The sequence below is a fragment of the Cyanistes caeruleus genome, chromosome 1 (genome assembly GCF_971803275.1).
Source record: "Cyanistes caeruleus chromosome 1, bCyaCae1.hap1.1, whole genome shotgun sequence".
NCBI classification, from domain to species: Eukaryota; Metazoa; Chordata; class Aves; order Passeriformes; family Paridae; genus Cyanistes; species Cyanistes caeruleus.
Genome location: NC_141701.1, coordinates 51,272,468 through 51,297,101, shown reverse-complemented (window position 1 = coordinate 51,297,101; position 24,634 = coordinate 51,272,468). Strand labels below are relative to the sequence as shown.

General features: G+C 38.4%; 1 protein-coding gene across 1 annotated transcript; it reads right to left on the bottom strand.

Moving 5' to 3' along the window:
- On the bottom strand, positions 1 to 23,966 carry RAB12 (RAB12, member RAS oncogene family). Its single transcript, XM_086892666.1, has 6 exons — positions 23,578 to 23,966; positions 12,011 to 12,071; positions 4,166 to 4,304; positions 3,553 to 3,642; positions 2,513 to 2,617; positions 1 to 2,232 (listed from the first exon to the last, which is right to left on the bottom strand). Exons 1-6 carry the CDS (start codon positions 23,819 to 23,821, stop codon positions 2,119 to 2,121), a joined length of 753 nt encoding a protein of 250 aa, XP_086748792.1. The 5' UTR covers positions 23,822 to 23,966; the 3' UTR covers positions 1 to 2,118.
- Between the last annotated feature and the right edge of the window lie 668 nt (positions 23,967 to 24,634).

Sequence of the window (24,634 nt, the reverse complement as noted above, 5' to 3'; positions counted from 1 at the left end):
TATGTCTTTCTTAAATGCAATAGTTTTTAATTTTTGGTACAAGAGACTGAGATCCCAATCTGCCTATATACAAACAGCACAGAATTACAAAAAGAAAGTTTATCTAAGTCAAATTTCTTAATTTTTATTAAATTCATAAACTGCAGGAAAAAATCACAAGTTTCTAAATACAAATAAAAACAAATCAGCTAAAATAAAATGGTTGTCAAGTTAAAACCCACTTTCCATAATTTTCCCTTCCTTGCTATTGCCCACAGTATCTGAACTCCTAGAAGTGCTTTAGAAATTCACTTTATCTTACCAATAGGATAGTAAACTGTAAGTTTACTATTTAAAAAAGCAAACTGCTTAGGCACAAGGTGGCAGAAGACATAAGCACAAATATCAACCATGCTTTCCTTAATTTTTCAGTAGAAAGCCAGGTGTGCTACAGGCCTGCATGGCATTGAATTCAGAATGTCAGAGCTTATTCAGTGAAATAAGGGCTTTTTTTTATTTTTCCCCTGTGTGTGTTAACAGTTTGTTGTGTCTTTTTTTTCTCCCATAAAACAGAGAGAATCTGTTTAAGTCAGTGGTATACTTTACTGTTCAGTGCCAGTGCTCTGGCCAGAAAGAAGAGTGGCAAAAGTGACAAAATAGGTTCCAGCACCAGAGAATGCAAAGTAGAGAAGCTGTAGTGTGAAAAAGACTGGTTCATACTTGTGTTGTCAGTGTAATTAATAGTCTGGCGACCACCTGCTAAGACAGCATGACAAGCAGTCACATGCTATTTGAAGATATCAGCTGGGCCAGGTCATCAGCTGCTCTCCCAACAGAGCAGTGACCAAGGTGAACAACTAACGTCTGCTGCTCTTCCAACTACACCTAAAGGAACTGTCAAACAAAAGTTAAATCATAACAAAATTAACACAAGTGTTGTTCCATATTCCAGATTCTACCTCTTACCCATCACTTGATACTTGCCATTCTAATAACAGGTGCAGTTCCACTGTCATTCATAAATACAAAATTTTATTTGCACTTCATTAGTTTAGAAAGACCACAATGTTTTTCAATACCACAACATTCAGGACACACCAAGTTATTCAAATATGCATCTACTGATTTACCACAGCTAAACTAAACAGTGCATTTAATAAAAGATATACCAAAGATATAATTCACAAGTTCATTATCAGACAAAATCCTAACACAGTATTTGCTTGATGGGAATAATTTCCACCATTAGGAAAGAAAATAATTTTACCTTAGGTTCCCTTCCCCCATCCCTACAGATGTCCAGACAAAAATACACATATATATTCCTTAACACAGGAAAATGTATCATCTTATTTTTTTTTTTTTAATCAAGAATTTGTCTAGGACAGCAGCATTGCTTTTTTATACCTTCTTTTAGAACTTGATATATCTCCATTCCTTTATTGAAACTTAATGATTCTTGTAACCAAATTTATGTTTATGCAAAAAATTATATATGCTTTTTCAAAGTGCAATCTTAGATCTGCACCAGGTGTGATGTCTTAGTACACAAAGAAAGGGTGCAGCATTAAACAAAATAAATAAAAGACTGCCAAAAATTAAACTTAGCTTTTCAATAAATCCAGTCAGCAGAGGATGCTACAGCCAAAAATGTTTTCACTACATTAAAAGGAAACATAGTGCTGATTATGGAAGCTTTGTACATAAAGTCCTCTGTTTTTAAAAAATTTGTCTTTAAAATAGTTAGCAAAGCACCATATACTTATCTTCATACCAGAAGAGCTTCTGCCTGCCTGTTTATAATAACAAAGAACTATTACAACATTTATGTCAAGAATAGGTATAGATTTAACTTCTCCTCCTCCTCAACTGGATGTGTGGCAAACCCCCACCAACTGTACAGTATTTATAACACTGGGGCAATGAATGAAACATCATTGTGAGGGAGAGGGGTAATAATTAAATGTTATAGTTGAATCCTACATAGGATCGCATATTTGCATATTTACAAGTTAGTGTGTAGCTCTGACTCGAATAACAAAGTGCAACGAGAAACTGCCAAATGATTGTAGTGCAGAGTAGTACAGATACTTTCTTTACCCTCCTGCTCATATTTTTCATTCTGGAGGAAGGAACAAGTCAACAGCAACGGACATGTGGCCTTGGAGGAGGCAGTTCTGGTGGGATTTCTGGCTCTGGTTGCAGGGACAGGATACTGTTGGACAACTCATTTCTTATAACATCCAGTGGCATCTTAAAGAAAAGAAAAATCACTTGTAACAGTCATCTGCATAGAAAGAACTCATTTCAAGAGTTCACTGACAGCTAAAGCCTCAATTTTGGGGTCTTTTGGGTCTTATTAATGAAATGCAGTAGTCAGCAGCCTGTGAACTGCATCATGGCCACTACGCATTATTTAAAAATTTCACCTGACAATCTGTACTTGCTCTCTGTCCTCCCAAGCATGTGCAGTCATTATTTAAACATTGACCAATTGTGTGACCAGAGGAATACTACCACCTGAGTATTTTACCTTTTTCAGAATGTCATCAACAAGTTTTAGAAATATTTCATCCACATTAAAATTATCCTTGGCACTTGCTTCACAGAACCGCATCCCAGTTATTTGCTGTGCAAACTGATGGGAGAGAAAATAAAATAACTCCATGAAGGTATGTGCAAACAGCCACAGACAGCAAGTATATTTGCCTCATAAAACCTTAAAAAAACCCCAAACACACAACTTTCCCCAAATCTGTGACAGAGGTCTAATTCAATAAATAATCCAGAATCTGCATGGTACAGGAAATATTGCAACATATACCTAATTTCTGCTTAAAATACATTTATTGGAAAAGTGCTCTACATTTTTCCAGACTTAATTCATGTATTCAGTTGACACGTATTGCTGCAGACTGCCAAAAAGGAAGAACTTCTCAGAACAGCTAATCTCAACTTTATTATTCAAAATGTAGAAAAGGGAAGTACAGATGCAAGAATCAGCTCCAAAATTACTCGAAAAGTTTGTAATAAGCCTTCACTTCCAAATGTTTGTGTAGGCCCATACTGACATCATTCTGGTCAAGATGGTGCTGAATATCACACTAAACAAACATACTCTCTTGGCAGTTTCCTTAACACTTTTGGGGTTGCAAGAGAAAAGAGAACATGAAAACAGAGGTGAGCCAAGTCATCAACCAGGGCTGTTGCCTGTCCAAAAATAGAAGAAGCAAACTGAGAAGCAAACATCTGAAAGAAGGCCCACAAAGATTTCATGAGGAGAGATCTCCACTTGTTCTTCAAGTCTTCACTATGTCCCCCAAAAAGGAGTATCCCCTACACTACTGGTACAGTGTAAGCCAACTTGTAGCTTACTCTTTCTTCAGACCTAAGATGCACTACTCCAACAGGAACACTTAAAACTGCATAATATATACAAATAAACACCACATGGATTTTGAGAGACCACCACCACTCTCAATATGCTCCCTTATGTCCAACAGTCCAAACAAGAGTAGCCATGGACCACCAGCAGCAATGTCACAACAGCTTTGCCTCTAAACCTGTCCTTACCTTCTCTCCCTGCTGCCGAGTAATCTCTCGATCAACTTCACAGTCCAGTTTATTTCCAACTAATAGAAGCTCTGCATCTTCTGAAGCATACTGCAATTAGAACATTTCTAATTAACTAAGATTTTGTAATGCAAACACAACACAAAAAAGGGCAGTTCCACTACTAAATAATGAACCATACTGACACAGTTTATAGGTCAATGTTCTTCCCAAACATTATTTCAAAAATCCCAATTTTTAAATTCCATTTTTAAAACATGACTTGAGAACTAGCTGCTCTAGTTTATCTAAGAATGAACACAATGACCTTATTTCACAGACAGGAAACAAACACCACCCCCACCCCCCCTACCACCCACAAAGGTAAGTGAGCAACATTAGAGATTTTCACTGACACTTCTAACTGGGACAATTCTAGTTCAAGAAAGCAGGAATGGACAACCATTTTGCAACAAAAACACATCAATATTAAATTCTGGCTAAAAGTAATCAGTGAAAATTAGCTGACAGTAGTTTATTAATCCTGAACTGATGCTATAAATTTCTTTGAGGGGAAAAAAAAAACCTTGTTAAAAAAAAAAAAGCACATGAAAAGAAAATACTTAAGGCATACCTTATCAATCATTTTCATCCATTTTGGTAAATCATCAAATGTTTCCTTCTTGGTGATATCATACACCAAAATAATTCCCTTGGCACTTCTGTAATAAGCTGAGGTAATGCTGTTGAATCTCTCCTGACCTGCTGTGTCCCTAAGAAGCAGCAGCAAACAGTGGCACAAATATTTCACCAATTTGCAAAGTACAGAATAACTTTGTTTACATTTTAATAATAACACTCCCACATTCATTAGAGACACTACATTTCCTTCCATATGTGTGAATTTAAGGAAAAAAAATAGGAGGAACAGTACATTCAATCATAAAAAGTTTTCATATTAAAACTATTTATCCCATACTAACTTCACCAAGAAAGGCCACCAAACATTTCTACATGTGTCTGAGTGAAGCTATCCAATGAAAATGTACCAGGAGATAAAGCCAGTTTTGTGTTATTGGGGTTTGTTGTCTGTTTTGTGGACTTTTGGTTGGGTTCTTTAAAAATAAAAAGCTCTGAAAAATTGAAAAAATAAATGGATACATGCTTATTAAACACATCCAACTATAAAATAAGCAAAGTACTAATCATTATAATTTGAGCTTTCAGATTCTTTTTTGATTAACCATAGCACTTCAGCCACAGTTCTAGAACTACTACAAAACCTACTAGAACAGAAATGAACGAAAAGAGTGAGAAGGCACTAAGTGATACAACTTTTGCACTAGGTATGTGGCTTTCCAGCTTGCATCTACTTATCTGAGGTGTGCAAGTAACATTTTTGTGCTCACTGTCAGCACTGTAGGCATTTCAGACAGGTTGCATTCACACTGGAGACAGATTTCCAGCAATGACACTAAGTCATCCATAATAGCTATGGCTTCTGTTCCAAAGTAGATGAGACAGAGGAGCTATTTTTTACTGAACCATGAAAACTTTTGAACTGCTTTTAATCACATCATCAAGCCTGCCTAGGGAAGATTTTTTGGCAGTTATACTAAAAAAATAGCTGGTGCATATCCTAAGTCTTAAAATGTGACTGGCATCTCAACTGGAAAGTAAGTTATATGGTGTTCCAAAGTGATCAAGCATTTGCTGCTTGAGTTCAGCCCCCAAAGTCAATTGATAATTTTGAAATTTCACTGTTAGAACAGATCAAAAGATGGATCAAAATTAAGAGTGGAGCGAGGAAAATTGTGTGCACGTACATTGGGACTCAAAACTTCAAAATTAATCCTCTTCAACAGTCACATTTTAGACAAAAGGAGGAGAATGAACTTGGGAATGAGATTAACAATGGAGACCTGAAACACTTGTTACCAAAAAAAAAAAAAAAGGTCATGTCCACAAAATGCCACATTGATTGTCCTAAAGTTTTAATCCTTTTAAGGTTCTATCCACAACAAGCAGTAGAATAGACTACCACAAGCCTATCTTACTCTGCATAAAATCTTTAGGAATTTCAAGCAAGTTTCAAAGTGAAGTATTTAACTTGCCCCTGAAATTGCCACAAGTGTACTTGATAGCAACAAATATTTGCTAGTGATTTTAAAAAGTAAAGCAGTGTCCACTAGAAAAAGATGTGGAACTTCTGCTTCATAGCTTGTGGGAAGATAATGACTTATACTTCACTACAAGCCAATGACGCAGCAACAAGGGTCAGAAAAGAGCCAATTCCTACTACATCCATTTTTGTTTTATTTTTATTCAAACCCCACTCTCAGAACTTCAGAATTATATTCATATAAACCTCTGGCACCCTACAGAAAATGAAAATAGGTAGCCTGTTTCAATAAAGTCAAGCACCAGTAGTATTGCAGACCAGTTTTAGATAGTTAATTGGTTGTTTTCTTAACACTAATGAGGCATTTTTTGTAAGGCAATACAAGTTCTGGCAGCTGATATTATATATATATATAATATTATTCAGAGCAAGTAACTCTACATTACTTCTTATGGTCAGATTCATTCTTTGGAAGGTCCTTTCGATGTTCAGTCTGTTAAAAAATTTAATAATTTTAGTATGAACCGTTGATTTTCCACATATGGATAACACTGCTCTAGTGCTTATGAACAGAACTCTCAGAATTATGACCTTGCAGACCAGCCCCTGTCATGTGCTGCTAATCCAGCCTACTGATGAGGTCTACTAGGGATGGGAGTTCCATCATTCTGAGCACAAATAACTACATGGCAGGTGGAAGGGCATATCTCATGTGGGAGAATATACCAATTCTATCTTTGTTCAGAGTAATAGGAAAAGTTGCTTTTTGGTTTTGTTTGTCTGTCAGTTTGTTTTGCTGGCCAGTCTTTTCCCTCTTTTCTGTGCCCTTAGTGTTACACAGAAATAAAGAGGGTATTTCAGAGTCACCTGTCTGTGTCTTCAGATGAGTGCTAAGGACCTTTAGTAACTCCATCACAGGGTACCAGATCACTGAGTACATAAATTATAAAAACAGAGGAGAAACAAATGTTCACTAATGTTCAACCACCCTCCCTGAAGGCAGTCATCAGTGGATAAGTAGGCCATGAAGAGAACTATGCAACAGCACACAACTCTCCCACTCCAGCTATCTCCAGCCCCCCATTTCCCCAGCTCTGCTGAGTACTGTCTCCAAGTCCACCTGGTACTATCAACTTCTCCTCTCTCCACAACACTCTCAGGCTCTTTAAAAGTTTATAGCATTCCTAGGCAGCTGCACCCTGCGCTCCTGTTTGTGTAGGTCCTTCACCCAAATGTCACACAACCTGTAGTCTGGCTTGCTGACTGTTTGGGAAACACCACATGCTGTGGCCAGTTTAGAACACCCATGGACAGTCTGGCTGCTGACTACTTATAATAAATGGCCAGATGACCACTGACTGACACCTGAGTCATGCCAATTACAGTGGATCATGGCTGACTTTCTTTGCCTTGACTCTCCCACACTTCACCTTTCCTGCAGCAGGTGGAAATGAAAGCAGTCAGCAGGTTTCTGATTGTGAGCATGATATTCTAACCCTTTTTTCATTTGAGAAGTGGAAGAAAAATAGCTCAATTTGTTGTCTCTAACCTTACCCTTATGTTGTACTAGTCTTCAAACTGTAAGGTGAAAGCTGGAAAACTATTTCTGCAATAAGTAAGTTTAAAATGCAACCCCAGGCTACCTAAGTAAACTGCAGTTTGAGTATCAAGTTGATCTTCAGCATGGAAAATCTTGTCTTCTACCAGGTGCTGTCATATTTTTCATGAAAATGTGCAGCAAATTTATCCAATGTTGAGGAAAAAAATTACAACCCATAATGCAGAGCTAACATTAAAAGCACATCCTACTTCAAATGCTTTCTTCTAATGTGCAGGGCTGGAGCAATTATTCTTGCTATACTATTTTCTTGCTGCACTCCTGCAGCTGGAGTATTTTAGTAAGGATAGCTATTGAAGCACTAGTGGAAAGCTGGAAGAAGAGATGACCACTGTTTAACTGGGCTAACAGTACATAGCTTCATGACTTTCAGAAGTGATACTAAGTGCTACTAGTTCTTTATTTGCTCTGGTCAGAATCAACACAATAGCAAAAGTCAGTTCAATTTAATTCCAATTAAATTAAACTCGAGAAGTTCAAATAAGAAGTTACTACAACTTAAATAATGTCATGGCATAACTGAAAAACCCCATCAGATTACTTTTTTTAATGCTAAAAGCAGTTTTCTAAATGAAAAACATTGGTCTTTCTAATTTGTAATCAGAAACATACAGTGTATGACTCCTCAACCAGCTATAATCTGCAATTAGAGAATCCAACTGCTTGTTTTTACTTCCCAAACAGAAAGTAGACATTGCTCCAAAAATACAAACACACATTACAACAAACAAAAGCAAATTAAAAAATCACACAAAGGCCATTTTCAAGTGTTGACTTGTCATGTTCTATGGCAGACTGCATAAAACACAATACAAATACAGTTAATTAAAATATCTTCGGATAATTTCTCTTTTAAATAAATGTTCTCTGTGTCTATCTAAACCAGCTGAAACAAACACATGGACAGACTCAAAACTGTCTCTGGCTCTCTAGTTAAATTAACTTTTTATGAGTGGTGGTGTAAAGTGGTAATAGGAGTGAAAATATTTTGAAATTACATAAAAACTTAACACTAATTTAACACTTTCACATGCTCTATATAATTCTATGGAACCTACAGGCAATATTTTCAAAAATGCTTTAAAGTATTTTTAGAGGCTAGTTCTACCTGTCAGACAGATTTTTTTCCTCCCATAAACCACAAATATATTTAAGATTCTTTATTATATAAATAATTTATTTCAGAGGTACTGAACCAAAGAAACTACATTCTTATATATTCTAGAACTGGGACTTTCCAAGACAACTGTCTCTCAGAAAACAGAGCAGGCAGAATGTGAATTTTTTATGAGAATGCACCGGTTTAAAACACCTTCAGAAAAAAACCAAGCTTGTTTTGTTCCCAGGTTGCTGGCTACCTTGAGCATTACACCCCCTGAGGTACTGGAGAGCTCCCTTGGAGACACAGTGACAAACTGGGCACAGTGGCAGGGCAGCAGGGCAGCACTGTGTCCCACAGCCAGGTCCTGCCCTTCAGAGGGGAAGTTGCTGACTGCTGTGTCAGTGACTGCCCAGATTACTCAGGTGAGAGGGCACAGCTCCTGTCCTGCTTCAAAGCATCAGAGAGGGCTTCCTATTATTTCATCCAGTTTTCCAGCTTTGAAGAAGCACTGATTCACAGATACTTTGATTTACCTGGACACTTGCAATATCCAGCAGTTCTGGTTACTCTACCTCATGACTTGAGCTGCATGCAGGGATTACTTCTTACAGGACACAGGAGCTTTTGTCAGCCCAGGACCGCATGGCAGAAGCTGATTTACCGCATCCTACAACTTTTGGCAACCCAAGGGGCACTATTACGTGTTCCAGGTGTCACAGAAAAGGTGGATACTACTCTGTGTCTTCAGTGAAGCTCTATCATTGCATAATCTAAGGAGCAGAAGGTTGTTTCCTGACTGGAAGTCAGGGAAATAGGGAAAGCAGGGACAAGATAGGAAGCTAGAGGCAAGAGCAGACACCTCTGTGATCCTCAGGGCACAGATCCCCATTATTGAAGGAACACAGGAGATAAGTCCTTTTGTATTCTACTCTCCTAACAGCAGCAGGTGTGAAAGCTGCTTTCAAAAGGATGTCTTGCACACCTGATTGCTTGAAATATTCAACACTGAAATGTTCTAATGTATCTTTTGATAAACTCAAGTGGTAGAGTTTTGTGGAAAACACTCTACTGATAGTGGTCAGGGGAGAGACAGGTCAAGTGCCCATAAAAATACCAAAGTAAACTTTTTAAAAACCATTATTGTTTGACTCTAGAAGTAGAATCTTCAGATTACTAAAAAAAAATAAGCAAAATTTCATGCTTTGAAATGTAACTTTAGTAATTTTAAGAAAACAGGTAAGTGTAAACTTCAGAAATTGTCTGTTCACTGAACAAAACAGGTCTTTTTTGTAGTAAAGTTACCACAATCAATGTATATAACACTACCAAGGAAGTATGAGGCAGCCTAAATTCTGTCACTGTGTAGGTATGAAAGGAGGCTGACTTATGATCAGCCATGCAATTGAAGTCTGCATTTCTAAACTTCCAAGTGTTTGACTTGGTAAATTTCTTTCCTCTTGAATCCAACAGCTGGAGGTACAATAAGGAGCTGAGGCAGCTGGGGATGTTTAGCCTGGAGGAGGCCCAAGGGGAGACCTTGTCACTCTCTGCAACTCCCTGGAAGGTGGCTGTAGCCAGGTGGGGGTCGGCCTCTTCTCCCAAGTAACAGGGGACAGAACAAGAGAAAACAGCCTCAAGTTCCACTAGGGGAGATTTAGATTGGCTACTAGGAAAAAAAAATCTCTTTACCAAAAGGATTGCCAAGCACTGGAACAGGCTGCCCAGGGCAACCTGAACAGATACGCAGACATGACCCTTGGGGCCAGGGTTTAGTGGTGGACTTAGCAGCACTGGGTTAATGGTTGGACTCACTGATTTTAAGGGTCTTTTTAAACCTAAATTATTCTGTGGTAGTAAGAGTTTATATATGTAGGCCAAATAACAAGCACAACAGAACTCAGAATTAATTAGCAAAAGTTGTGCTTATCTAACTGCTTTTCTAAAAAAAATGGAAGCATGCCAAGGCAGTTTTAAAGATTAAGTATAAGAACAACATTTTAACAGCCACTGTTGGAGAGAAAGTGATACTTAGGAGCAGGATGTCATGCTTATGGATTTTATCATATTTTGAAGTATTAGCTCTTAATATTGTGTTTTCCTTGCCATTTTAGTAATGGTATGTTACTAAATATACCCCTTCCCATAGGGGTAATTATCACATCTTAGCAGCCTATCAGCTTTGAATTCAATTTTTAACATTTCCTATATCCTATTAGCATATTCTCAATATGTGGAAAATAATGGTTTAAACATCTCTTTTCCAAAAAACTTCACTCCTGTAAAATATTTATTCAACATGAGAATTTTTTGTTATAGGCTTAGCACATTTCACAGTAAGAATGCATATTAGGCATACATTAGCATCTCCACATCAGAATTTTTTGTTACCTCTGTCAGCTCCAGCAGACCCTGGCTAACAATTGCTGGCTCAACTGCCAGTCTTGTGGTCATAGGTTTCCAAACATGGACAGATGAATGAAGACATGCCACTAACATTCAAGTATTAGGTGATGGATGAGACCAAAGATGAAGCAGCAGTTAACTCAGAGGGAAGCAAGACAGACACATGGTGTGACAGACAGAATTGATGGTGACCTGCCAAGAGGAGTTAGTAAACTGAATTCACTGCATCCATGTAGTTAAGAATGAAAAACTACCAGAATATCCCAAAAGTGTAATAAAAAGTATATTTAGAGCTTTCCCCCCGCTATGGATTGTTAAGAAGCTTTAACAGTTTAACTACAATGCCAATTATGCATCACACACTGTTAATAAACCAAAGCTAAGCTTCTACATAGTAGTATGTAAGATTAATGTATAGAACATAGCTGGTTTATTCTCTCATAATTATGTTTATGTATTGTACTACTCTGCAAAAGAAAGGAGTGTTTAGCTCAATAATTTCTAAACAATAAAAACTGTATCAATCATCAACATGGAGAACCATTACCAGAAATCAAGTAGCCTACTTCAGAAAGGAAGAGTTTAGCTCTCAGACACTGAGCTTTCTGTAGTAGGACATCAGTACCAGTTAAGGTATAATCTTATTTGCATGGGATTGCTTTATTTTTCCATGCTGTTTAGAGTGGATATGATTTACTTAAGTCTTGAATGCCCTCCACTTTGAAGTTATTTAAAAACAATGTTAAAGAAACAGCACTGCCTATACCAAATTTTAGAAAAAACAGTTTAGAAAATACTTTACAGTTGCTTTATAATTGCTGCTACAATGAAGGTCAGTTTTAATCAGTCCAGAAAAATAAAGAAAACAAAATATACTTTCCCTAGTGTCTATTTAACACAGTCAACTTTTGTTGTTTGTAGAACTCCTATTTCTTGTGTAGGTGATGTCATTCTTCCAGGAAAAGGGGCTCAAGGCCTCTGTGATGCATTAATATTTCAGTAATTACATTCATGCCCTACTTCTAACTTTATCTCTCCTTCTCCTCCTTTACCCTCACAAAAATCAAAGAGCTATTTGGTTTTGTTTAAGTCTTGTGGGAATGGAGGAGAGAAGTAATAGGGTAAGAGCTAAACCAGCTTATAACAGTTAATAGTAGTATTAGACAAGCATATTAATTCATGCTAGAACATAAAAATTAAAACATACTGCTGGTTGCATGTTTGTTTTACTTACCAGATTTGTAATCTAATTTTCTTTCCTCTTAGCTCTACTGTTTTGATTTTAAAATCAACACCTATAAATAAAATACAGTAAACAGAAAAGGAGGAATAAGAAGCAAAAGTAATGAGGGTGTAATTATTAATTTTTGATACTTTTTTTTTTAGATCAACTTGTAACAGTCTGAAAAAGCAGAAGGGTTTGCACCACTATGGTCAACTCAGGAACATCATGGGGACTTGACAACCACTATACAGCCTGTGAGCCATCCAATTTGGCAGCATCACAACATAAACCTTCCACTTTGTGCAAAATTTCCAGCAGCAGGTAAACCCAACACAACAGTAAAACAACAGGCACAGTATGATTCTCTCCTATTCACCTCAACTGTCAAGGACAAGCCTGCTCTACTTCCAACTGGCACAGATGCCCCAGAGGCATGGAGCAGAACAATCCCTCCGCATCAATTTTGCTGTTTGTGAAGCAGGAACTATACAGGTCTGGCTCCCAGGATGGATGCTTAGCATCTGTAAAGTGCTGTAGTAAAGTGCTGGAATTGAGGTTGGTTTATGAAGAAGTTTGTCAAGACTGTCATTGTTAAGTCCTGCAAATATTTATTAGTAAACTTCTTATATTCAAAGAGGTTATTGGATTTTTAAAATTTTGTTTTATACCTGTATGGTACTTTTATTCATTGTCTCAAAACCCCAGTCAAATTTTGAATGCATGCTAAATATCAAAGATAGAAACATGAAGACTTTGTTATACAGAAAGATTTAACTTCTATTAAAAAAATAATGCTGGCCAGCAACACATAAGACATATTGTGGTCAATAATAAGGTTGACAATACCTAGACACAACAGATTACCACCTTAACTACAAAAATGTGTCAGGAATAAATGTCTTGGAATATCATAGATTTGCAGATTGTGAACCTGTTCATTTTAGGATACATTTGTTTGAAGATTTTTGCTTCAGTTCTTCCTTCTACACATCATCTCTCCTAACAGAGCTAAATTAAAAAGGGAGAAATAGAAAGACATGAGAACATGCTTCAGACCTATACACTTAAAACTCACACAGAAGTGTAGAAGCATAATGTGTTGGAAACACTTCTGCTATTTCACATGCAATTGTAAACTAAGAACAAGGATGAAACTGAAGAGGAAAAATGGTTTTTATTTTCTCTAACAAAAACGACACATTTTCCCAAAGACTACCCATGGTAAAAGCTGAGTGTCCCTGCTGATATTAAGAATTGAGACTGAATTTAAACTTTGACAGAAGGGACTGAACTTGACCACTGTGTCCATATTTTTAGTTTGCAAAGCAGGTGGGCATTGTTCAGCCAGAATAAATAAATGGAAGTATCACTGACCTTCATTCTCCTGAACAAATATCCCCGCTAACAGCTTGCATATTGCATATGATAAAAGTAATGGTCATCACGCCATGACATTTTTCCTCGTTCTCCATGTCCTTAATAGTGTCTAGCACACTTAATCACCAATTCTTGGAGAGATATTCAGGACATATGATGCCTGTACTTACAAACATGTATCTCTTTCAAGCCTCAGGAGGTAATGTGTTAAACTGATTTGTACTAAAAAGTCTAAAACTTTATTGGCAATTTTCAAGTATTCATACGCATATTGACAAAGATATTCAAATGATTAAAATTTCAAAGAATTTATTAATCCTAACTTCAAGAAATCTTTTTGCACACTTCTGAAAAGCAACTGTCTTAGTGCAAAAGCAGAAGAGAAATGATCCAGCTATGTTCTAGTATCCAAAGTGTGTGAAATGAGAATTTTTGTAATTGTATTCTAATAATATTTTTTAAAGAAATACATATCCATTTTGACTGTTCTAAGACTTTTCTCTATATAAATGCATTTAAACTATAAAATGCAATTGTCTTAATGGTCACAACTTTGTCTACGAGACAGAACTTTACTTAATTAACCATAATTGCTTGCCTCAAAGCTCTCCTGTCATCAAAGAAGTTAGAATATAACTGCCCAGACATCTCAATCCCAATTCCCAATCCTGCCATTCTGTCGTATACAACATACTCTATGATCTGCCATTCATCTGATGTTAAAAAAGTCTAAATTATCTCTGATCCCAAGCTGAGTATTAAAACCACAACAGGGATTTCACGTAGGTTTCAATAACTACAAAAAGAAAATATTTTTATTTTTATGGAAGTGGTTTATACAAACTGCTGCTCTCTTATAAAAACAAAAAAACAAAAAAAAACCCCACACATAAAAAGCTTTTGCTATATTTAAAAAAATTAAAATAATTAACTATGGAGAGAAAATCCAAATGTTGTAATAAACCACGTTTTCAACGTGGGACCTCCTGGGACTAGAAGGCACAATATATGAATAAAATGAAGCAGAAAAAAGGCTACACATTAAAGAGATGGGTTCAAAATAAATAATATATCAACAGCAGTCTTACTTTAAAGGCAGATCTTTCTACTGATCATCTGAAAGTCATACCATGAAATATTTCCCTAGTGTGAAATTTTGGAAGGAATAATACAAGCAAGTAACAGTTTTGGAGAAGCAGACACAATCTTCTACAGAATTGTTTGAATCATTTAACACTTAAGTCAGACAGAGTGCCAGAACTCTGCAAAGGTTGCTCAACTACTTTTTATAATTAGTAATGCTCTGCAAGCATCAACACAATACCAGAAGCTGCATGTCTGCCAATACCGAAGGAAAAAATCTGGCAGCTTTCCTTTTGCACACAAAGAAACAAATTCCTAAGCCTGTCAGGTTTCATTAGCGTGTTTCACCATAGACTGCCAAAGACAGTGCTTTGAGTTTACATACAAATTAGTAATTAAATTAAAACAACTATACAATAATTTGTTTTCCACTTCAATTTCAAATATTGCATTGAGTTAAGAAAAAGGTTAATGAAAGAAATTATTTAGCTTGACATATGTTAATGGAAATACCTAAGTGGAAAGTTTTGCTAACCATACAATTACTATGGCATGGTTTTATATATAGTTCAATAAAACAGAAGAATCAACAATTACTGTTGACAACTACATTAAATCTGAATAACATGTCCTATACAAAGAAAGGATTTAAAAAAGCTCACTTTAGCTGCTACAATACCAGCAAACTATCAGTGGTTTGCATGCTACCTAGATTGGATTTAAAGGTCTGCTGGCCAATTTATTGTCAGTGAATAACAGAATATACACATGCCAGGAAATCTGACAAGTACATGTGCTTATGACCATACTGAAGTATGCCATTTGACAGGTCACACTGATGTAAGGGGAACCAAAAGGCTTGTTACAATCTCCCATTAAAAAGTCAGCCTTGTCTCTACGTATCAGGCTTGCATGGACAACAGGCAATCAATAATTTTCCAAAATTATTACACTCAGACAACAAGTAAATCCAAATCACCATCTCTCTTTTTTTTTTCTTTTTAATTTTATGGATTAAAATGTTATGTGTCTTGGATGTCACATTTTGACCTTCGTTTTTTGCTGGAAAGGCCTTTTTCAGGAGTCCAAACAAACATCCTCCAAAAACTAATGAAAAAGGCACAAAATCACAGATCTCAGCCTCTTGTTTGGGTCTCTGATTTTTGCATTTATTGAAGCATTTGAAAGTATACTGATTGAGTTTGCACTACGACTTAAATCTGCAAAGAAGCATCACCTCTCCCCACAGGCTAGATATATGTCAAATAAGGCATTAAGGACAGCAACACTAACCTGGTGTGTTTAACGTAAGGAATTGGAACATTTTATTTAATGTGCACAGTTGTTGTTAGTAGCACATGAACTTTGGATGAAAAACATACTTCATGCAAAGAACATCTATCACAACATGGGCTCAACTGAACCTATACCTCCTCCAGGAAAAACTAAGGGCTACCAAGATACAAGGGTTTAAAGTATATTAAACACACAGCCAAACAACCTGTCTGCACTCTGTTTAAAACTAAACAGCCTTAAAAGAAAGAGAACAGAGACTCAAAACAGAAGTGCATTAATGAAGTTCTAGATAAGGGTAAGTCACTGAGGATGACATCTCTTGTCAATGAACCAAACTTGAGACTGTTTCAAAGTTGAGACTGAAATCCTACAAAAATGAAGCCTAGCCCAGAACTGACTACAGTACATTAATTTCTCACCCCAAACAGGAACTAGAGGTTATCTGCTAAAGCACAAACTGGGATACACACAACTGGGTGCAGCCTTTCTTTTTAAAGCTTAAAATATTTGTTTAGAAATAAAATAGTAAAGAAACTTCTTACAATGCATTTTATGTTTAAATTTGCACTCTTTAATTTCCTCTCATAAGGGACAGAAAAAGAAAGTGGAAACAGTTTTGCTTAATGCAAACACAGTGACCTTTCAGTGGACAAGATTTCATGGTAACAAAGTTAATGGAAGAGCTGGGAAAACAGATGCAAATAGAGCACAAAAAAACCCCTCTAACTAAAATCAATTCCAATGGATTCAATTTTCAGAGGCCTGTTAGTGATTTGCATCAAAGTAATTCAATCAGTGAAAGATAATCAGACCGTGCTTAAAGAAACACAATCAGTTTAAAAATTCAGAAGTTATATACCAATTAACCCTTAAAACAGATATATAATTTGAAGGCTATGACAGGTTATTGAATTTGGACATCTGACAGCATTATGCAAAAAAATTTTCTTACTTATCCTGCATTTGATAACTGAGGTCACATGACTTTTGAACTAACAACCATCTTTATTAGTCCTGGTTTGTAATTCAAACAATACTTACACCTATCCCCAAACTGCCAAAGTCAATGAAAAGAGCATGCCTTCTGATATCTATGTCTTGCTTGAGGGGAGAAAGCAATCAACAACAAAAGGTACATAGGGAGGACAGGAAAAGGTTACAGAAACTGTTACCAGGAAACAATACCCTAAACCATTTTGTCTTCCTTTAATCTAATTTTGGTTGTTTTTAAAACACACTGAAGTGAAAATGCCTCTTTCAAACTGCACATTACAAATTAAGAAAAAATTGAAGAGATTTGGAATCATTTAGTCCTAAATCAGATATAAGTATGTCTGGGGATTATTTTAGAGGCAGGTAAAATACGTTGTCCATAGAGCTCCAAGTTTGTAATTCTAGAACGATTAGCATGCAGACATTTGAGACTGCTTGCCTAAAATAGAAGTGTACCCATACCTCAACTGGCAACTGGGCTACAGACTAGAACGAAACAGATACCAATTTTCTTTTTTTTTGTGTGATATTCACAAGTGAGTAAATGTTGAAGGTGTAGCCAAATTATTTTATGGGTTTTTTTGAGCATCCAATATACAGCTTCTAAACATTTCAGACACTTGGTGCTTCCCAATTCAGTGAGAAATGAGGAAATTAACATTTCTTTACATTCTTGTGGACAGTAAAATCCTAAGACCCTCCAGAAAACCTAGGTTTTTGACACTATTTAAGACACTAAGTTCAAAGCTTGTACCAAAATGCTGTCAAACAGAATGAGGTAGAAGAGGAAATTGGAAGGAGTAAGTCTCTCTGTGGCTTCATGAACAAGACTTCTTTTCAAATTTCTGATTATAAACCAGAAAAACACACTAAGCTACTGGCCAACAACTACTTGACCTGAAGGGAAAACTGAATGGAGAAAGAAAGGTTATTTCATGAGCAACAACATTGATTTTTAGAAGGCAGTACCCACAAGCATTTTGTTTGGGGTATCAAGTTTCCCACTCCTTAGGATATCAGCAGAAATAAGTAGTAAAAGTGTTGCTAACCAACTTGCAGAAGCCCTTGAGAATCATATGGCCCTATTTTCATTTTTTTTTTTCTTTGCTATGACACGCTCAGCTGTTCACAGCAGAGACTGAGTCTGACAGCTGCATTCCACTCTCCTGCAAACCTAACTTCCCATTTGACACCATTCAAGTGGCCTCTTCACTCTGCCTGTTGTTTTATTTGCGCATTCTCATATATGTCCTGACTAGGGACTACAAGGCTCTCTGACAGTCCTCTAGTGTTGATATAACCCAGTGCCTGAATATTTCAATCAGCTGAAGTTAACAAATGAAAAAAAACCAAGTTGAAATTTACTCTTCCTTGTAAGTTCTTGTTAATTAAAATCCCAATACCTCCACAAAACCCTATTCCTAAACCCTAATAATTTATATTATCTACTTTTTCCTGTTTGAAATTACAATTTTTCTCACTTAAGAGGATTCAAATGATTATGCATAGCAAACCATTGCTGGCTATACCAAACACTGTAAAATACACTTAGTTGACATATCTGGGGCAAACAATGACTGGCCAGGTGTTTTCACTTGCTGGAGTCTCTATGTTGTCCATTACAAGTGACTACACTGCTTCAAAAGGTAAGAGGCAGCTCCCAGGGCACAGGCTTCTGTCATAATTTGCACCTCCAAAGACAAACAACAAGGTTCATACATGCTCCCTAATTATCTTAAGGTTTTGTGTAAGACAAAACTGTTTTTCTCTGCAAGTTTCCAGCCTCCTGCTCCTCTCTGTTTATAGTTTGGCAAGAAACTGCAGCACACCATTAATAATGTACCGGTATGGCTTATTTACACTATTCTGCACTAGTCAAAAAGCCAACACATAAAACCAGATGTATTAACACCCGGGATATGCAAAAGTAAGAATAGTTAATTCTCTCAGAATTACTTATCCCTCATCAAAACTTCTTTCCTTTTAACAGCAGAAGAAATTTCTCACATTAAAAGCTATTTCTTGATTAAAGCAAGAACATCTTACTGTTACTATGTCACGATATGGTAAAGTAAGAAAGATCTATTTCTACTCTTTCTCCCTTTCCTCACACCAAGTAAGCTTTCAGTGCAATCTTACTGAAGAGGGGTGGAAGAGCTTTAAAGAAAAATTAAAATGAATTATACTTGTCAGAGAGCCCATAGTGTATCAAAGAAATACATAAACACAATAGATACAAGTGTATCAAAGAAAGGAATGTTTAGTTGACTCACAAATTTCTGAAAATTTTATACAGATTGTTCTTCATCTCAGATTGCATCAAATTACTGAATTTATTTTTAAGCCATAGTTTTGATTTACTGGAAACAAAAATAAAATTATTAGTAAGCCATGTACTATATTTACAGTGCCTGTGAGAATACTGATTAGATAACTAAAAAGATTGAAGAGTAGTAACTTGAAGGGCAGTTCTGAAAAATTATACTTTAAAAGTGAGTAGTCTGATACTTTTAAGTGAAAATCATTATGTTATATGACAGGCTTATAGGAATGAAACCAAACATATGTTGCTAGGCCACATTTTTTAAGGATAAAGAGAATGAAGACAGGTTTGAATTGTGACAGAAACCCCAAACATATGTATAGGTAACGTATAAAAAGGTATATATGTATATACTTGTATACCATACACAAATGTCTATATATTAAAGACAGAAGTTGCCTTATCTAAGAGCATTCTGATGCAAGATAAAGCTAAAGTTATTGTTTATTTGATGGACTCTAGGAATTTTGCACGGACATATGCATTTCAAAAATAAATAATAAGAAAAGTAACACTTGTAGCGAAAATCTATGGACCTCCATAAATCTCAGGAGTTTCTGGCTTCCACACCATTTCACATGAAGGTGAAACAAGGTCAAAGAGCATTTCTTTGTAGTCAAAGGAATCTTGCATTTACATGCCACTGATCTGGATCCCTCAGGCTACAATTAGCCCAGAAGAGATCATAGGTCACTAAATTCCCATCTTGATCCACAACAAACCTTCCCCATTACAAACTCCACTATCATTCTGCTTGTAAACGAGGATGGAAGGAAGCTTTACTGTTTACTACGAGTGACACTTTGTTTTCCTATGAACAGCTGCTAAAACAGCCAGCAATTCATAAGGCACATAAACTGCACTGGCATTATCAAGGCCAAGGCCTCTTTCCTGGGATGATTTTCCTGGACCTGGTAGAAAAGAGCTGAAAGATAAGATGAGGTATCAAGAGACTTTACATACTGAGGCAGCATGTAAAAGAAAAACTGAGGAGCTCAACTTGATTTGAGGAACCAGGACACTCAGCATCCTAAGAGGTGAGTCAGTGCAGGGCGTCATGTTTGGGAGAGCAGGAACCTCAGGTTCAGAGAATAAAACCCAGAGAGAAGTGTAATGTCTGCAGAAAAAATAGATCAACAGGAAGTACTGCTGAGTACAGGAATTCTGTAGATCTGTCATGGAAGAAAAACAGCAGGGAGACGGAGTGAACTAAAAATTGGTGGATTAGCTAGGACATATAACCTCGAGACTGAGCAGTAGCTGGACGGACACTGGGAGGAGAACAGAGGCCACTGAATATTTAATAAAGGGACTCTGGTGAAAAAGATGTTGAGATAATACCATTTAAAAAAAATAAATTTAACACCCCAACTATGGAGATCTGAATTAGGATGTATCTCTTTCAGGATAAGAACTAGTTGAGGTGTGATAAGGGGGTGGATGAATCAGAGGGAAACACTGTTTCTTCATTCCCATGCTTGAATCTTTTTACAAACGTGGCAATGAGTATTTATCCACTATCCTTGGAAAGATCACTCTTCTTCACACCATATTTGGTGCACATTTTTTTTAATTGTCAAGTCTGGAAAACCTACATGTGATAGCTTTGGAATCTGCTTCTGAGTGAATAATGCAGGCGACAAATAATAAATGGAGACCAAATTTTACTTTAAAGAAAAAGTATACATTTACGCTTGTTGACAAAGCTAATATGATCCCAGTATTAGCCCTGAGCAAGCTATTATTCCATTATGGAAAGACAGTGGATTTAACACTGGCATGGAGAAATTTTACATTTTTCAAAAATCAGTAAATATTTGAGCATATTGAGTAGTCTCAGTGCTATGTAAATAGCAGATTTAAAGAGACACAATATTCCGTGCAACTAATTTTATACCCAAAATAAATACATCAAAAGAATTTTAGATCAACAGCACACTGTGTGCTGTTATGAATAATGTGCTGAATTCTGCCAAGCTATTTTTGAACACTTTCAAAGAAGTTCTGTATCTGAGCTGAGACTGAAGACATGTTGATGTGTTTTCATTACAGAACTTTTTTTTACCTATCTGGCAATGTCTTCTTAAATTAGCGTTTAAATACTGTATCTTTCTTAATTGAATCCACACCTTCCCCTTTCTGCAGAAATGCTCCACTTTTCAATAACACAGCACTACTATCAGCACATGGGGACCAGAGACAGAAAATGTCTTTGGACACTTGCAATTCTGACACTGCTGAAGGAAGTCCTCTGAGTAGCCTCTGCTTTCATACAAAAGCTTAAGGTAGTAAATATTCTTTTTGTCTTATACAGCCACAGGTTTTAGTATAAAAACATGAAAGTAAGGTTGAGACTATTAATGTCAAGGTAAGGAAGTAAATACATATTCTAGCATTCCATTTTAAATACAGCTTTGCTAATATAAGGTACATACAACAACATGCAGTTTTTTGGTTGGTTACATGGCCTTTTCAAATTTAATCTCAAGGTATATTTAGTTTACGTAACTGGATCAGTTACAGCATTTTCACTGATATTTCAAAACATTCTCCACTTGCAAATTCTTGAAAACCACTGCAGCTAAGTGATGGCAAAAGAAGAGCTTTGTGATTTCAACTGTGTATGAGACGCTGAACTCAGGTTGTTTTGGAGTGTTGGTTATTTTCAATCTATATGAAATATAAATAGCAGAGGTTACTTTTTCTTTATAGTGCAAAAAAAAATCTAGAGAACAAGCTGACTGTGAAAAGCTCTTTCATACAGCAGTCAAAAGATCTGGGGGAATCTCAACAGCTCTCAAGTTTAGTCTGAGGACCTTGAAAGAATGGCATTACTATCAAGTCCTTCTACATTCTGGCACAAGTTGATTTCCCTATGCTGCTTTATGTTGGCACATTTTGTACAACAAACATTACGTAACCTTCTGTCTAGCAGCATATCACTACTTATTTCCTGTTTCTTCCCTAAAATAACGAAGCTTCTCTGCTTAAATCACTGTCTCAGTTATTTAGGAAATCAGTTTTGTTCAAAAGGCACCAGCCTGGAAGTCTGGACCGGTGTCTAGACCAACTCCCCTCACTTCCCAAGATTCACAGCAGGAAACTACCCCCAGTTACAGAGAGCAGCCCAGGCTTGACAGCACCCTTAATGTGGGTCAGCCTAAGGAAGATGCAGGAGAATTATAATCAATGTCCAGACTTGGAAAATTTATGAAAAATACGTTCCTCTATTAACTATACTTCAGTTGTACAGAAATTCAATTAATCTGTTTATCTAGGCAAGCCATCTACATTTCTTCATTACAACACATCCCTTGAGGATTAATGCCTCTGAAACTGTCTAACTTCTACAAGGTTAAGTTGCCAACTTCAAAAAATTTATCAACATAACAGTGCTAATCTGTACTACCAGATCTGGATTCTCAGCCTAGGAAAGAATTAAGCAATTGGCAAAACACACATTAAAACAAAAGTATGAGTAACTGTGCATCATTTTGTTATAGGAAGATAATTTTGGATAGTAATAACTCAGCTTCTAAAAGGCAATACAACCACTTTTCATCAGATGCTATAAATTCCCCTGCATTCCAAGCTACAATTAAGCTAAGCATACATATTTTCCAGTGACACAGACTTTAACAACCACCTTGCTGCAATACTCAAGAGTTCAACTCAAGGATAGGACTCTAATAACAACACAGACTAACTAGCTTGTTTTCCTCCCTTTACACACTTGTGTATTAAAAGACAGCAGGCGTTAAATTACCTCTGAGACTCGCACAGATGACTAAACCATGAATAAGGCAGCACACTACAGAACTAGGAGCTTGCTCGCTAGTTAGTGGTATAAAGAGCCAAACACGCAGCGTTCTCAAGAAACAAAACATTAACCTCGGATCTAACATCACCGGGGTGTTCTTCACGAAGCCATAGCAGCCATCTGGAGTTAATCTGACTGCGGTCTGGAAGAGTAGTTGAATAATACATTGGAAGAGTACACAAAATGCACACTGCAACTTTTCAACTACTGAAATATTTCTGTCTCCTTACACGCAACATCTAAGACTTATGTACAAAAAACCTGCTTTACACCATGCCTAATTTTTTCTTTTAACTGTTTGCTAAACGTTAGCAAGGCTGGAACAGGACAGCCAGCAGCTTCACAGTACTCGCAAAGGTAACTAGGACATCCACAATCTTTCCAAGAAGCGCTGCTGAAGTCCGGCACCAATCAATCCCCCTGAGCTTCCCACGGCCGAGGAACCCACCCGGGGAGACCCAACCCCGCAGTCCTGGGCGGGAAGGGGACGGGGACCACGGCGCGCCCCGGAGCGGGAAAGGTCTGGGAGGGAATGCCTAGCAGGGGGAGAGCAGGCCCGCACTCGGGGAGAAGCGGCACAGGGGCCGGGGAAGGGCGGCCGCCGCACCGAGCCCCGCGTTCCCACGGCCGGGCCCTACGAGAAGCGCCCCCTCCCCCGGGACGGGACGGGACGCGGTCCCTTACCCACGGTGGACTTGCAGGCCTCGCAGAAGGTGTCGTCGGTGAATCGCTCCATGAGGCTGGTCTTGCCCACCCCCCGCGACCCGATGATGATCACCTGCAGCTTGAAGTCGGCCGGGCGCGGCGGCTGCTTCCTGCGGCGGGACTGTCCCCCCGAGAGCGCCGGCGACCCCGCCGCCGAGCCCGCCCCGAGGTCCAGCCCGCCGCCCCCCGCCCTGCGCTGCGGCAGCCCCGAGCCCGGCTCCATCAGCGATGCATGCGGCGGCGCCGCGCTCCCTCCCCGCCCTCCCCGCCACCGGCGCCGACCACTGCGAGGCACGGGGAGGAGGGGGCAGCGAGGACAAGACGCGGCCGCCGCCCGGCCCTGCCCGAGGGGAACGGGAACAGCCACAGGAACGGGAACTGCGCCGCCGCCGCCGGGAGCGGCGCGCCCAGGCCCGCGCCCGCCCGCGCAGCGCCCTCTGCTGCGCCGGAGCCGCGGCCGGGCCGCGCCGCAGTGCTGGGGGCGGGAGCGCCCGCCTGGCCCGCCCGGCCTGCCCTGCCCCGCCCCGCCCCGGCCCGGCCCGGCCTGGCCTGGCCTTGCCGCTGGACGCCCCGACAGTGTGGCCCGGGGGATCAGCCTTGCCCCGGCAGCCTGCCGGAGTGACCTGTGGTGCGGTCCGGCGCTGCAGAGTCTCATCTTGCTTCGAGCTCCCAGTGAGAGCCGCCTCTACCTCTAGCCGGGTCTCCATCCTCGTTTGAGGGATTGGAGCGTTACTCCTACGAGGAAAGGTTGAGGGAGTTGCGCTTGTTTAGCCCCGAGAAGAGACAACTAAGAGTGTGTATATAAATATCTAGGAAGGGGTCCCAAGAAGATCCGGCGTTTCTCCGTGGTGCCGAAAAATAGGACAAGAGGCAGCGGGGGAAGAGAGTGCACAGAAAGTTCCATCGGAACATGAGGAAGAACTTTTTCACTGTGCAGTCCAGTGCACTGGAACAGGTGTCCCAGAGGGATGTGGAGCCTCCCTCACCAGAGATAATCAAGAGTCCTCTGGACAAAATTCTGTGCACTGTGCTTTAG